The sequence below is a fragment of the Apiospora marii genome, assembly GCF_038362585.1.
Source record: "Apiospora marii strain CBS 49790 chromosome Unknown utg000005l_segment0_segment0, whole genome shotgun sequence".
NCBI lineage: Eukaryota > Fungi > Ascomycota > Sordariomycetes > Amphisphaeriales > Apiosporaceae > Apiospora > Apiospora marii.
Genome location: NW_027117377.1, coordinates 5,038,823 through 5,054,019, shown reverse-complemented (window position 1 = coordinate 5,054,019; position 15,197 = coordinate 5,038,823). Strand labels below are relative to the sequence as shown.

The following is a 15,197-nucleotide window of genomic DNA, read 5'->3' as shown; positions in this document are numbered from 1 at the left end:
TTCGTGCATATGCGCCCGACAGACAATAGCCTGATTGACGCCCGCCCGCTACTCAGCAAGTAGATTACTTACTAGCCACGAAGCCGAAACCTTTAGCTAGTTTGCGTTCACTCAATCCCATATGTGCCTACTTAGGTAAGGCGATCACGAATTTGGCATATCGATTGACGGCAAGTATGGCATTGATTGAGACGACCTTGATTTGACAGCTTCCCCGCATTGATGTGCTGTTATCATTCCGCCCTACAGTACTGCGCCTTACCACTTCATAACTCAACCCCCAAATAACCCGTAACCAGCATTTCTAAAAGCCCATGAGATTCATATCATTCCATCATCATCCGCTCTCAAAGGCCAACTAGCAACCTTACCCGAGATACGAGTTTGCTGCTGTGGCGCGGGAAGCGGGATTGCGTGCATGGACCAGGTCCAAAGTGAAGGATCACGACGTCCCTGCCAAGGCCAAATGTAGGGATTGCATACACCGTCTGGTAGCAGACAGCAAGGGATTAATGGCTGCAGCGTACAGGCCAATTATGCTGTAGTGTATCCGTAGATATTTGAAGGCATATGCTTAAGCAATCAGTCACCAAACCAGAAATGGCCGCATATGCTCTATCTTACAGGGATATAATTAAGCCTGGGGGCCTGGTCGTCGACTTACACACCACACATTCTATCCCTCACTCACTGGCTTGGGGTAATCAATCTAGTCTATTCAGTGGCACCTCTAGTACACATAGGCACATCAAGAGCCCAGTGTTCATCTTGCCAAGTTCCCATCTTACCAAAGTGAATCTGATCTCACTAGCATCCCACCCCAGACCCAAACCGCCGGCTTTCATGCTCAACAACAAACAACACGCTCTATTTTTCTCATCCGATATCGATCTGTTGAACGAGTCTAAGACTTCTGTCAAAATGTTCATCCTCGTTCTGGCAATCCTGCTGGGCCAAACCTTGGGTCTGGCAGTCGCCGATGTAATCCCCAACAGCATCCAAGTCGACAATGTCGATATGGCTTACCTACCCTTTCCCTCTCGCCAATTATTCCAGTTTGAGCAGAACGGCACATGGATCGAGAACGTCGCTGCGCGCTCCAACGGCGATCTACTGTTCACCGTGCTCCAGCCTGCCCCTCAGCTTTACTCCATGTCGGCCGTTCAATCCAAAGAGCCCCAGGTCACTTTGCTCTTCGAGTTCCCCGACATGACTGGCGTGCTGGGCATCACTGAGGCTTCTCCCGATGTCTTCGTGGTGGCGGGCGGCAAGTTCACCGGCACGGCCACGCCCGTCTTCGGCACCTTCTCACTCTGGCGAGTCTCATTTGCCGACGCTGCTGTCACCTGCAAGATTCATTGCGGCTGGAGTGGCAAGCATCCCTCGTTCACCAAACTGCTGAATTTGCCTGATAACGTCTATCCCAATGGGCTCACCAGCGTCCCGGATAAGCCAGGTGTCATCTTCGTTGCCGACTCCATGGGCTCACTTCTTCGAGTCGATGTGACTTCTGGCAAAATCGAGGCCGTAGCTGCTGTCCCGGAAATGGCCCCCGTACAAGGATGGCCCTTCCTGATGGGCATCAACGGCATCAAGATCCACGATGGTTATGTCTACTGGACCAACAGCTTCGCCGCCACCATGTACCGTATGGCCATCGACGCAGACGGCTACGCTGTCCCTGCCCCTTCTTCTTCTTCATATTCCCTACCTGATACGACTACTACGGTTGATGTCGCCGCTCCCAAGTTTACTGCCACTCTCGAGAGCGGCAACAACAACTCCACCAATGTGACCGTCGAGACGGTGGTCTCCATGCCCATTACGTTCATGGACGACTTCGCCATTGCCGAGAACGGGACCCTGTGGATCACCACGAACCCGAACAACACGGTGATAGCTTACAATGAGGACACGGGCATGTCGGCAGTCGTGGCGGGTGATCAGCATCAAGAGACCATGGCGGGCGCCAACGCGGCCGTCTTCGGCAGAACCGACTCGGATAGCCACATGCTCTACGTGGTCACGGCTGGAGGACTGACGAGCCCCGTCAACGGCTCGTTTGTCGAGCCTGCCAAGGTTGTGGCTATCGATACCACACATACGGCGGATGAGGGACGCTGATTGAGAAGAGTGATCTCGAATTGGGTCACTACAGCTACCTACTTCCTTGTTTAGGCTAGGGTGGAAGAGCTTGAGTTTACAGGTACATTGAGGGGTTTGGAGAGACTGATCCTGGTCACTACTGAATAAATCCACTTGTTACTGAATTGTTACTGGTTGAGCACAAGTACCTAGGTAGTCAATAAAGCCCTAAACACCATATTTTCATCGCCAGTGCTGCCGCCGGTTCCACTTTTTTCGTATGGTTTCCTATTTCGGAACGCTGTTTCAATGTTTGCTTCCTATTTCCAGTGATCTGGCTGATCTTATTTCCTATTTCGGACAGTTGTGGGGTCTGTTTGCTACTCTAGATACCTGTGTAAGTGGTTGTACCCTATAACTCTAGCTACTAGTTGGCCAGTTACTGCGTTCCTATTCCTTAATCTCGAGCTGATCTGAATTTCTGATTGGCCGGATTCTAATTCATGCCTCTATTCAATGCTATTACTCTACCTGTACACAGTAACTGACTGATCTGCTTCTTGATCCTCTCCCATCAGATCACTCCCCAACCAACATAAAAGAGGGCAACTGTCCCACCCTCAATTCCATTCCCCATCTTGTGCTCAAACACAAACCACATTCACACCTGAACTTCGCAGTTCATCCTCACAACTCCTCATCCTTCACTTCCACTTCCGAAGTGGTCTACTCCTTCATCTCCATCCTCTCCATCAACGAGAACATTCATTCATCACACCTTTTCTCATCTTTACTTGTTGCTATTCGCAACCAACCTCTTTGCGCAACGCGCGCTTCACCTTTTGCTTCGGCACATTTTCATCTTTGACACCTTCATCATTGACAGCTTCATCAACCTTGATTGCTTCATCAACTTTGATCGCTCCATCGCAATCAACCTCATCATCACCCCCTTCCATCAACATCAAGTTGCATCAACATCAACTTCATCATCGCTAGCTTCATCATCGCTAGCCTCATCATCACCTCCAGCTTCTACTCCAGTAGCTTCACATCAACAACAACCATTGAACACCTTCATCATGGGTCTCACCACGGATTGGTCGCCTCTTTCCGACTTCTCCCTCCTTGGCATCTTTGCTATGCTTCTCACCCTCCTCATCATCGACATCACGAAGCAGACCATCCCTGGCTACACGTTCCTCTTGTTGTTCTTCAACTACTACGCGGCCAAGGTCGCCCTTGAGGTCGCCGCCGACAAGTACCCCAAGGTCAAGGATAAGGTAAGCAGGTTTGACCCATCACTCCCTCTCTCCATCACCTTCATCACCTTCATCACCTTCATCACCTTCATCACCTTCATCACCTTCATCACCTTCATCACCTTCATCAGCTCCCTCCTCTTCATCCACTCCCTACTCTCAGTCCACTCCCTCCTCTCCGTCCTCCCGCGCGCAGCTTGTGCTGGCAGCACCACTGGTGTTTGGCATCTTGCTTGCTTGCTTCACAATACACAACAAATCCTACCTTTGTGACTTAAACATGCTAACGATGAACAACACTACAGATCCAATTTCTATCCACCCGCACACCGATGGCTTGCAACATTCAAGACGGCTTTATGCTAGACGAGATCCAGGAAGCAATCGATCAGAGCCAGATTCCAGAAGGGTTTGATTCCAACCAGATCCGATCGGCAATCGAGCAAAGCAAGAAGCAAGAGGCAATCGATCAGCAGCGAATCTGGAATGCCATCAAGCGAGGCCAGCAAAACCAGGGCGCCCTTCCCCAAGATGAGCCTTCTGATGATGATCTTCAAGCCGCGATTGCGCAGAGCAACGACCAACAGGCAATCGAGCAGGGACGCATCTTGGCGACAATCCAGAGTGGCCAGCAAAACCAGGAAGACGATGTCCAAGATGGGTTTGAGGATGCTCTCCAGCAAGCAATTGAGCAAAGCAAGCGTCAGGAGGTTACCGATCAGGAGCGAATCCTGGCTGCGATTCAGCGAGGCCAGCAGAACCAGCGCGGCCCTGTCCAAGATGGGTTTGCTCAGGATGATCTCAATATGGCAATGGAGCAAAGCCAGGCCCAAGCCATCATTCAGCACAACCGGATGCAAGCCGCCGCTCTTGATCAGGAACTTGGTATGTTTAACTTCATTTCCCCTGGTTCTTTTACGAACACAAGCATATATAATATTCTCTACGACCGATCCTTCCCTTTCTTCCCTTTCTTTTGAGGATGTCTTAGCTAATCCCCCCAGAAGCTACCACCGAATCGAATTTGAACTGGCAACGGGTCTACTCCATGCTCGAGGACTTAACCCTGTACATGGCACGCAGCCGCCTGATTCAGCTGCGGGGCGAGGAGCACCCCAGCAAGCTGTTGGTGGGAGCCACACAGAACCAGGTTAAGGCACTCACCTCGATTCTCCGGGATGTTGAGAAGGGACGTGACTACCGCGCCGCCTTCTTTAAGTTCATCGAGATCGAGCCGAGCAGCCAATGGGTAAAAACTCTGGAGGACTTCCTGACCCCGCGGCCGACGAGTTACGCGGAGCTCCTGTTCGCTTGCCTGGAAAAAATCACTGCTGACAACATCGACTGCCTCGAGGGTACGTATCCCGTCCATACCCATCCAGCCTCAAAACATGCTTGCTAACATTGTTTAGGTGCTGCGGTCTACAAGGACCGTCCTTTCACCATGCGGTTTATCCAAATTAAGCGCATCCTCGATCAGCAGGATTCCGAGTCGCGCCTTCAGCTCCTCGAAGACACCCAGGAGCTCGTCAAGCGGGCGACTACACCTCGCCTCAGGGAGGACCTGTTCCTGACTCTCACAGCCAGGACCAACGGAATGCAGTCGCTGGAGCGGGCGATTGATTTGGCTCAGGCTCTGACGCCTGAGGCGCTGACGGGATTCCGTCACAACCTGAGCGCTGGTTCGTGGCCTCGCTGGCTCGTCCCCCTGCTGGAGTCCGCCGATGCTGTGCTGGACCAGGCCAAGTTCGACAGTATTATGCAGAACACCGCCGTTCTGCTCCGCGAGGTTCAGCGCCTGACTGTTCAAAATTACGTCCAACTGCGGGACAAGATCTCGAGTGCGGATAATCAAGTCCGCATGATTCAGCAGCAGGTCGTCCGCAACTGGCGGATTCTGGTTGCCAAGCCCCGCTGGAACCGGGCCGACTTTACTGCTTCGCTCGTTCCGGCTTGCAAGTTTAATGCGATCAAGGCGTCGGATGTGGTCGAGTCCCTCTTCTTGGGGTACTTGGAGGCCCTCGAGACGCCCGAGCACGGAACATATTCCGTTCCCGATGCCGTGAAGGAGCTTTCGTTCCTTCAACTTATCAAGCTTAACAACCTGATTGTTAAGCAACCCAACATGCCTGGTCTGGAGTCGCAGATCATCACTCTGCAGCCGCAAGATGATGGACGGGAACCTCCCCCCTTCACTGACTCGGTTGAGGATTCGGAGTAGGGACTTGGACAGCAGGTGTGTACTATCCTTCCTCATGCGTTGAAACAGCAATACTGATGCAATCTTTAGGCAGATGAATGTAATATAGTGTACAATAGCTCACGAGATCAAGAGAAATCTCATACGAGGCGTTTTTGGGTTCTGCCGAGACCGGCCTATTATGGGAATTTCAGCCAGAAAGGAATGGCTTACTTACACTCAATGACGAAAGAAGTCAGATGAGTTTTTAGATATTCTTCTCAATCAATGCAGTTGGTTCTTGACGCGACTTTGTGTTTTTGCAGTTTTGCATTTCCGTAGACGCTTGGTGATTTTACAAATCCTCTGTACGGCTGCTTCTGGCCTGAACTCATTCATGATCACGATGGAGATTTACACGTTATATAACAACTCGCCTTGGAGATTCACATGCAGTAAGTCGCGGAGGCGACGCTGAACATGTGTGTCGTGTAAGCGCCAGAGTCAAATCCTGGCCAATCGAGTATACGCATTTGCCCCACCCGGGCCCGGCCTTACCATGTGGCCAATCCCAAAGCACAAGTTTTGTGGTTGAGACTCCACGGCCACGCTGGCAAGGCCTTGACTACTTCTACGTCTCCCCAATGAGCTTCACGAGATCTCTCTCACCCTAAACCTTCCTTGGGAATATCATCCACACCACCTAACCTCAATCGTCCAGCTATCGTTTTTCCCATGCCTAATTATGGATAATTTTCACCAGCCGCCATGAACCGTCATTCCGGTCAATCGCGGGGACCTCGACCTCTGCTCATCCGTTACTTGTTCACAGCATAGCATGCTGACTCATAGTCCCGCGTCTCATTCAGGATAATCTCCAAGATGGCCAACCACAAGGCCCTCGAGGAGATTCTGCACAGGCTGCACCCCGCCGTCGCCGAGCAGCGGCTAGCCAAGATTGCGACCGACGTCAAGCTACTTAAGGCCTTGCCGTTCAATGGAGATTACCTCGGCGAGCTGCGCCACGTGCTGCAGCTGATCGTCAGGCACGGCGGACTCGGGGTCCGTGAGGTCGCAGATCTCCACCTTCACGAGTGGCCCGACCGGGCCATCGACGCCATGGTCGAATGCCTCCAAGCTTCGCTTGCGGCGATCGTGTCCAACGAGGAGCTGCATCTGGTATGCCTTCGCTTCCTCGACGCGGAGACGCTCGGCGTCTTGAAGCACCCGGCGTTCATGAGCGACAGCAACAACGGCTTCGAGCGCTACCATGACACCTTGGATGTCCAGTTTCGGCTTCATAACAAGGATACCAGCGACAGGCTCGTCCTTAAGATGATTAACCGGATCATACACAAGCTGAATCCGTCTCAGAGAGAGACGCTGTTTTACGCGTTGATATCGGCCGCTGGCGTCAGACCGCCCTACCTCCCTTCTCAAATGCTGCAACTGGCCACGGCCTGCGACGCCGACGTTGCCGTACAAGCTCTCCCCCATCTGGACTTTGAGTGCCAGTCACCTCCGGTCAAGAAGATCGTCGCATTCCTGAAGCGCTTCCGGTGGTCCACTGCCCCAGGTGGCGACAAACGCATGGACCCGTACTTCACGGCGACGTTGTACGAGCTGCTGCAGCGGCTGGACCGACTAGACATGGAGATGGTCTTTACGGCCATCAAGCGCGCCCACGCGCGGCTGCTCTACATGCCGCGGTTCATCTCGCAGAACTACCTCGACGCGCTGTGGCGGGACCCCGACGACCTCCACGTGGCGTGGCGACACCTCGAGTCGGACATTGTCGGCGACCACTTTGCGAACCGACAGGACCAAGTGCAGCCCTTGCTCAAAGGCCTTGTCCATGCCTGCTACTCCGGCTTCGACAAACACCGGTTGGTGCCGCCCTGCCTGTTCGACGTCAACAACCGGGATCTCGTCATCGACCTCAACAACGCGGTGATCGAGTACCTCAAGGACAAGGGCTGGGATTACAAGGGGGAGTGGATCTTTAAGAGTTGGAGATAGAAAAATAGGATACCCGGAGTAGCCCTCGAGGGGCTACACTTATACAAGAGGGAAGGAAGCACCATACATGAAGATTGGGATACACATGGGGTCTCGACCTCGGAGGAATTACGACGCAATGAACTGCATGAGACGAAGGCATGATACACACGACTACTTTTCAGATACGGAAACCCACGTTCGCTACATAGTCATAGAACATATATCCACACTACATCTAACGGTTGACATGGATGGAAATCGATTAGGTCCATTATCAACTATTTCAACACATTTTTCGTTGCTATTTCACGTCATTGCCTGTAGTACTCTTTTCTTGGTTATTAGTAAGTACATGGATAGGCTATTTCACATTGGCAGTACGGGGGTTTATCAAAAACGTTAAGTAGCTGCTGTGGGTTTGCCAGGTTTTCTGCATTCAATTAGGTCTTCGTGTTCGTAACGTACTGTTATAACTGATTCTTATGAAACAATTGTAATTGTTGCTAACCCGGACCACCTTGGCTCTTCCTGCTTACATGTTAAATCCAACACACCAGTATCAATCCTCATTTCTGTTTTCCCACACACACCCACCGGATAAAACCCAACCAAACATCGAACAGAGAAACGAGCTTCACTCTTCTCGAGTACAGCACGTCCAACTACTGCGCATCTCTTTTTCATTTATCCCCACTCTCTGTACCTCACTTCAGTCCTGGTTTCCCGGCTTCGTGCTTACGCGACAGTTCCAACTTTGACAACCTAACGTCTCATCTCTTACATAGACCATCCACCATGGCCAATTCCGTTACCGAAATCAGCTGGCAGTGTATCTCTAGGTTTCTAGAATTCATACACCCCTTGATTGCCAAGCGCCGTATTCGAGAGCTCGACATTAACCCCGAGGTCCTGCGCGCCATATCCTTCAACAGCGACTGTGTTTCCACGCTTCGCGAAGTCCTTGATGAAATTTCCCATGGTGGTCAATTTGACGCACAGTTTCTGGCGTCCCGCCTCCAGATTGGGAACTGGCCTATGGAAGCCTACAACTGCTTGTTGGACATACTCATAACTGCCGCGCCGATTACGGACACGGAATTTAGAAGCGCTTGCTTGCAATGCCTGAACAAGGATACCACCGAGATCTTCAAGAACAGCAAAACGTTTGCCAACTGCATCACGTACCACGAGTTCGGTGAAAAGCTGACCAAGTACTTTGCGGGAGATCAGCGTGACGAGCAAAAGTTCCTCGAGATCATTGACGGCATGGTCGAACATTCGAACACTGACGGCGATTCCAGGCTCGGAAAGATCCTAAGGGAAGCTCTTTACTTCTACTTGATCTCTCACGACTCCTCCATCTATCTGTCCGGCTACCACGACTCCGAGATGCTCACCTTGGCCAAGCGTTGCAGTCTCCACGTCGCTATGCACGCCGCCACCATTGTCCATGCATCAGGCCAGTCCTCACCTCGGCTGCAAAAGATCATCCGCTGCATGAAAACGGGCTCCCGCACTATGGGTATTGACTACATCACAGAGCTGTACCTGCTTATGCGACAACTTAACGCGAATGAATCCACGATCTTTTTCGAGGCCGTGTACTCATCCTGCATCAAGCTGCACAAATTACCGCGCCACATCGCGCGCAACTACCTGGTGGCAATGGACCGGGGAGATTGGGAATGCGCGGAAGGCGCCATGAGCGAGATTCTGGTCGCCACCTATCCCAGACTGAATAAGGCTGAAGTCCATCCGATCCTCGAAGATCTGAACGACGTTTGCGGCTCGGGTTTACCCAGCACGTATCTCAAGATCCCTCTCAGCTTGTCAGACGCATCCGAGGACTTGTTGATCGACCTCAACAACTCACTTCTCCTCTACCTGTCGAGCAAGAGCCGGACTTACGAGGGCGACTTTATTCTCCGTGTTCTTCACTGGCCATCCAACTGATTGTTTCTTGCGGATATGGTGCTTCGGGCCAGAGACTATGGTGTACTATATGGAAAAGCCTACAGGGAAGGGTATGAGCAGCGGTCTATGGTTGAGTAGCATCTGATCATCAGACCGATGAGACCAGGTAACGCGCTTTGGTCATTCGTTGCATAATAGGACAGTCTAAACAGCGTTACTACATTACCAAATTGGTACACCATAGTAATTGAGAGCTGACATACTGAATACGCCAGCCTTTGCTCTTTCTTCTGGTATCTATTTGTTGCCTGCTATAACGTTTGAGAAAAAGTTCACCATCTGACGACGGGTACCATTGGGAAGGAGGTAACTGATAGAAACAGCTACAACGGGTTGGCACCACTAGATCAACAAATTGAGGATAGGATGTGAGTTGGACGTGTGATCCCTGGACCATTTGAAGGCAAACATCTTGTTCTACTCAACGTACCTTTCTGACCCGGTACTGCTACTGCCCTACCTCTGTACAGCTCGTACTGATTTGCTCTGGAGATTCTGAGTCCCGTCGGGGCCTTGCGCCGTATTAGGGAGCTTGAAACCAACTCCAAGCTCATCCCAGTGATGCTTTTCAATGTTCATTAAGTTGGCGCCCTCCGTGAATTGCTTCCTTCCAACTTCCGTCGCGAGGAGAACTCCGACCCTCGCGAGGCATCTACCGGTTTCCTTCCTCGCGGAGCCTGTTTTGGCGCCGCTTTCGAGGCCGTCATGGCCATTTTGCGGGACGCCGCTCCCATCTCGACCGACGAACTCCGAGACGTGTGCCACCGCCACTGGTCCTCTGGGAAGGCCAACATCTTCAGACCTTATGGCCTCAATTTCAACACGAAAAAGAAGAAAATATCACAACGAGTCGAAGCTCTTCTCGAGAACCTGGCCTCTACTGTGCTAGCAGCGAGTGCAGGAACCTGACCCGCAAGGAGGGCTTGTACTACGACCTGGTCGAATACCCAAAGGGAGGCCCACATCGATCCGACATGTCCCAGCTCGCCAATCGCTGATGTGAGCCCAAAGTCGCCAGACAAGTCGCCCCTTTGATCATTTATGGCCAGCCGAGCTCGGGGCTAAAGGGGATTGTTGCTTACATGAAGAAATACATATGTGGCAGCGACAACGGCTCCAGATCCGTCAGCCTGTTCTGTGGTATCATTGGGTCTCTCAGCGCGAAGAATGACAGTACGGTGATGTCCGCCATTGACACCGCTTGCGCTTGCGGGAAGCTGTGCGAGATGCCGCGCGCCACCTTGCGTGACTTCCACAACGCAACCACCAAGGAAAGGCCATCGTCAGCAAGCGGCAGCAATGGAGTCAAGCCCGAGAAGAAGAAGCACGTCATAGAAAGAGCCACAGCCGCTGTCCAACAATATATTGCCCTGTATGGTATAAATGGCAATATCGACAAGGCCGGCCTCAACCGGTTGCTCAAGGACTTGCCGCGCGCCTGCGACAAGCCGAACTCGGACGAGCACCGCCTGATACCAAATAGCCTGCTCGATGCTTCAATAGATGTGGCGTTCGATCTGAACAACGCGAAAGTTATTTAGCTACTTTCTGAAGAACAAATGTAAGCGTGGGGGATCTTTGATGTCCCTGGGCGGGTTCAACCATGATATACAATGTTGTTGTTACCTGGAGCCACTACAATGATTGGGCTGGTTTCTACAAGGTCAAGAAATAGATGGAGCGTTTACGAACAGATGGTACGAACAGATGGTACGAGCAGGGCTTTAGATAATTAATCCTACGCACGAGCCAAATGATATTAGATCTCCCAAGTTTGGAAAGATGTGTAGTAGCGCTTTGTGAATGTAGTTGTGCTTGCCGTGCGATGACAGCCCAACAAGAAGAATTCAGGGTGAGTCTATGTGTTTTCCATTTTTTGGCTTTCTTCACTTCGCCAGTCGCCAGGCCACAATGGGCGTTGCCATGTCGCGGAGGTTCACAATATCTTGAAACGTATCAATAGCGAATAATTGTGTGCTGATACCCAGATGAGAAATCAGTAAAACGTGAGGGTTCAACAACTTCTAAATTTGATGGCACCCGCTTGTCTCGTGCCTTTCTGCACCCGGCCTACTTCAGCAACTGTTCTTCCTTTTTCTGCTTGAATTTTTAAGACGTTCTTTCTCTTCTGCACTTCCGTTTCTGTGTCACGCTTTCCTAGGGACAACACCAAAGCCGACATCAAGCTTCCCAACCACTACTCCCATCTTTCATCATTCTCTTCTGGTCATCAAGATCTTCAGGTTGTGGTTGGCCTACTGCCTATCTTTGGCATCCAAACTCGGGAGCCCGTCATATGCAATTGTTCTCTCGCGAGCTGCGCCTCACTTTACGGGATCACCATCGGTCGCCAAAAGTAAGTTGTGCAACTTGACTGGTTCTCCCAACATATCATATTGGAGCTCTACAAATCAGAAAAACTACCCCCCGCGCGGTCTCAATCTCACTTCACACTCAATGCTTGCTGTCTCCAAAACCTTGCGTCACGTTCCTGGTCTGACTTTATGCAGTTACCTTGACATCATGAGTTTGTCCACACTTGAGACGATCTTGAAGAATCTCCCCCCGTGGGTCGCCGAACAACGTCTAAAGGATCTAGATACCAACGAGAAGTTTCAGCATTCTATGCCGTTCAACCGTGATTATACAAGCACTCTTATAAGCGTGCTTCGCTCAATCGAGGTGAAGAATGTCGTCCCATTCAAGCTCACGATATCGGAACTCGGCGAAGAACGGCATTGGCCCGAAGAGGTCGTACAGGCCATGATCGATTTTCTACAGAGTTACACGGCAGTTACCGACGATGAGCTCCGTCTTGCCTGCTGGCGTTACTTCGAGAAGGATTCCGTGAAGACCCTCAAGCACTCCACATTCAAGAACCTCCGCCGAAACCAACCAGAGATCATTGACAAGCTGACCCGCATTTACGGTAATCCCGTGCTTGTTAAGAGGGCTGCTCTCAATATCATCAACCTTGTGATTGCGAACCTGAATACGCAAGAGAGGGAGTCCCTGTATCTCAATATGGTCTACGGCGGCGAAGATATCCCGCTCCTTTCGTCAGACATCAACCGCTTGGTTGCGCGCTGCAATCCAGACATTGCGAAGCAGGTCCTCATCGAGTACAAAGTTAATTGGCAAGAGCGTTACCCCGAGTTGCTGGAAATCATCACGTGTCTGAACGGTGCAAATTCTCGTCAGATTGGAACAATGATGGACCCCGAGTACACCGCCGAACTATCTCGGCTCATCCAGATTGCTGACGCTTGGGAAATTCATACTCTTTTCGATGCCGTGCACAACGTCTGTGCCAACCTGGCTGGTCTGCCGCGACATATCACCCGGAACTATCGCGCGGCTCTCGAATATATAAAAGACCTCCAGCACTTCAAATCTGACGATCTCCGAACCGAAATCTGGTCGAACTCTCGAAGTGAGAGCAGCGGAGATATCAGATTCGACGTCATCTACGACATAGAGTCCGCCTGCAAGAAGTGCAATCACCCCCGATACGAGTTCGAACCTCGAATGATTCCCGGATCCCTCCTCGATGCGCCCACCAATATCTTGATTGGTATTCATAATGCGCTCATCGATTACCTCACAGGCAGAGCCTGTTTCTCCGAAGGCGAGCCAATTGCCACTTGAGAGCATTGATAGCGGACTCTCTTCGACTGGCGGCTGCAACAAGGCCACGGTCTTCGCTCTTGTGGCGGACCATGTTGCCCAGGTGGACAGGGAAAGGGCAGTTGATTAGTATGGAGGCGTGCCGGGGCATCTGGGGACGCTATTCTGGCACCGGGTCATTGAGAACTGCAGATGAAGTTCGGATGCGTTTCGTTCATATTGTACACTAGGATAGCCATGACACAACTGGGCCGCAGATGAATACAGTTCCCCAATGCTTTGAGCCCCCATATCTTGTTGTGTCTCTTCTCTAGAAATGGGGATACGACAGAAGCCGATTGGATGTGGGTCTCTTGTGAACTTGTGTTAGGTAGGTACCTGTGTTCAGTGATTTCGTTTCCCAATCTCTGTTCATGTCATCCATTCGCCAAAGCTCCTTCCGAATATTACCAATTAACAAATATGCACCTTCCGGAATTTAATCAACCATCATGTTGTCACTTCTGCACCAACATCTGGCCTGCAAACCTCTTCTGGAGCTGCTACCAACATCCACACTTGAAACCCACCTACCACTGTTGCAAAACATCATCAATACGATACGACCATCTTTCTACCCAGATCTGCAATTACCCACGAACAGCCTTTTGAGCCAGCCTCGCCAGCTCCTCTCAGTCGTGTCCTTTCACAAGTAGAACCTCTCGCAAGCAAAGAACACCCAATTACCAGAGTGAGTTGATTGTGGCTTTACCCATCATGATATTCGAGCCCATTGAAACTTCTTGGCTCAAGAAATCTTCGTCTCCCATGGAGTTGAATAGCTTTTCTGACCACGTTTGCCAGGCCTCTTGCAGTCAATTGTACACCATGGATGTTTTTCAATTGAGGGGTGTCCTGGACCACATCCATCCCAGCGTTGCAGATCGTCGACTTCGGATGATGGACACCAACAACGAACTTCTGAATGCTCTGTCATTTGACACGACCTCCATCGAAGAATTACGATACGTGCTGCAATCCATTGCTATGTATGATGCACTCGTCTATGACCACAAGGACCTTGAGAATGCCATTAAACACTCGACGGACGCCATCAGAACCATCATTGATTTCCTGAAGGCCGAGACGCCCATTTTACTTGAGGAGCTTCTTCAGACGATATATTTAGGGTCCACCAAGGAGAAGATCGAGACCTTGGACAAAGACTCGCTCATTTCTCGTGATGGAGTTGAGATTTATGACCGCCTCCGACGTTTCTACCAGTCTAGGAATGTCAGAGCCGAGGACATCCTCCAGTCTGTTACTCACAGGTCTATTCAAGACATGGCACCCTATGACAAGGAGATCTTCTACTTCCATCTCTCTTCCGGCCTCACCATACCTCCGCTTTTCTCCGACATCGACCGCTTTGCCAACCGCTGCACTATACACGTCGTGCCAGAGGTCCTTGACATGCTGCCTTGCCACTGGACATTCACCCCAATCACCCCTGAAACTGGAAGTCACTGCACTATTGAAGCGCGCACCGAGACACCATACTGGAGCGGCCGACCCAGACAACAAGTACGCGACCGAACTTGGACGGGCCATCCGAATGCTCGGTGCTCAAGATGCCACTACTCTCCTCTCGGCAGTTGACAGCGTCTATGCTAAGCTAGCCATCATGCCTAGACATATCATGGGCAACTACCGCAAAGCTTTGCGAGCTCAGGATGATGGAGATATTGGTACTGTTGACACCGCTATCTTCGCTGGGTCCACAAGTGGCCAGGAGGGCCTTTTTATGGTTATCAACGGGGTCAAGGACGTTTGCGAAGGCTTACGTGAAAAGCCTCCCCGGATACTGCTCGACTTGCCCATTGGGGATCTGATTGATATCAACAACGCGCTTTATCAGTTTCTCAAGGATGTGCTCGATACCGACGAGTGGGGCATACCCGATCATTACCCTATGGGCAACAGGTTCGAAAAAGGGGAGCCGTTTGCTTGATCATCCTCTGTATGCAGTGACATAGTGCTCTTGTTGGTAAACTTATCAATATAGAATACTGTTTACTCGATTCGATCAT

The 15,197-nt window shown here is 51.1% G+C and overlaps 8 protein-coding genes across 8 annotated transcripts; all 8 read left to right on the top strand.

The window, feature by feature from the left end:
* Positions 1 to 921: 921 nt before the first annotated feature.
* Positions 922 to 2,124, top strand: PG985_009448 (uncharacterized protein; the record flags this gene model as incomplete). The annotated part of the gene is made up of 1 exon (XM_066829216.1): positions 922 to 2,124. The coding sequence occupies one exon, from the start codon at positions 922 to 924 to the stop codon at positions 2,122 to 2,124; it is 1,203 nt and encodes a 400-aa protein (XP_066684128.1).
* Positions 2,125 to 3,167: 1,043 nt separating this feature from the next.
* On the top strand, positions 3,168 to 5,568 carry PG985_009447 (uncharacterized protein; the record flags this gene model as incomplete). Its single annotated transcript, XM_066829215.1, has 4 exons — positions 3,168 to 3,368; positions 3,653 to 4,232; positions 4,352 to 4,702; positions 4,760 to 5,568. The coding sequence occupies 4 exons, from the start codon at positions 3,168 to 3,170 to the stop codon at positions 5,566 to 5,568; spliced, it is 1,941 nt and encodes a 646-aa protein (XP_066684127.1).
* Positions 5,569 to 6,408: 840 nt separating this feature from the next.
* PG985_009446 (uncharacterized protein) lies at positions 6,409 to 7,545 on the top strand (the record flags this gene model as incomplete). The annotated part of the gene is made up of 1 exon (XM_066829214.1): positions 6,409 to 7,545. One exon carries the CDS (start codon positions 6,409 to 6,411, stop codon positions 7,543 to 7,545), a length of 1,137 nt encoding a protein of 378 aa, XP_066684126.1.
* Positions 7,546 to 8,322: 777 nt separating this feature from the next.
* On the top strand, positions 8,323 to 9,480 carry PG985_009445 (uncharacterized protein; the record flags this gene model as incomplete). Its single annotated transcript, XM_066829213.1, has 1 exon — positions 8,323 to 9,480. The coding sequence occupies one exon, from the start codon at positions 8,323 to 8,325 to the stop codon at positions 9,478 to 9,480; it is 1,158 nt and encodes a 385-aa protein (XP_066684125.1).
* A 726-nt stretch (positions 9,481 to 10,206) lies between these two features.
* PG985_009444 (uncharacterized protein) lies at positions 10,207 to 10,410 on the top strand (the record flags this gene model as incomplete). The annotated part of the gene is made up of 1 exon (XM_066829212.1): positions 10,207 to 10,410. One exon carries the CDS (start codon positions 10,207 to 10,209, stop codon positions 10,408 to 10,410), a length of 204 nt encoding a protein of 67 aa, XP_066684124.1.
* A 173-nt stretch (positions 10,411 to 10,583) lies between these two features.
* Positions 10,584 to 11,042, top strand: PG985_009443 (uncharacterized protein; the record flags this gene model as incomplete). The annotated part of the gene is made up of 1 exon (XM_066829211.1): positions 10,584 to 11,042. The coding sequence occupies one exon, from the start codon at positions 10,584 to 10,586 to the stop codon at positions 11,040 to 11,042; it is 459 nt and encodes a 152-aa protein (XP_066684123.1).
* A 982-nt stretch (positions 11,043 to 12,024) lies between these two features.
* PG985_009442 (uncharacterized protein) lies at positions 12,025 to 13,149 on the top strand (the record flags this gene model as incomplete). The annotated part of the gene is made up of 1 exon (XM_066829210.1): positions 12,025 to 13,149. One exon carries the CDS (start codon positions 12,025 to 12,027, stop codon positions 13,147 to 13,149), a length of 1,125 nt encoding a protein of 374 aa, XP_066684122.1.
* A 735-nt stretch (positions 13,150 to 13,884) lies between these two features.
* Positions 13,885 to 15,118, top strand: PG985_009441 (uncharacterized protein; the record flags this gene model as incomplete). Its single annotated transcript, XM_066829209.1, has 2 exons — positions 13,885 to 14,571; positions 14,648 to 15,118. 2 exons carry the CDS (start codon positions 13,885 to 13,887, stop codon positions 15,116 to 15,118), a joined length of 1,158 nt encoding a protein of 385 aa, XP_066684121.1.
* Between the last annotated feature and the right edge of the window lie 79 nt (positions 15,119 to 15,197).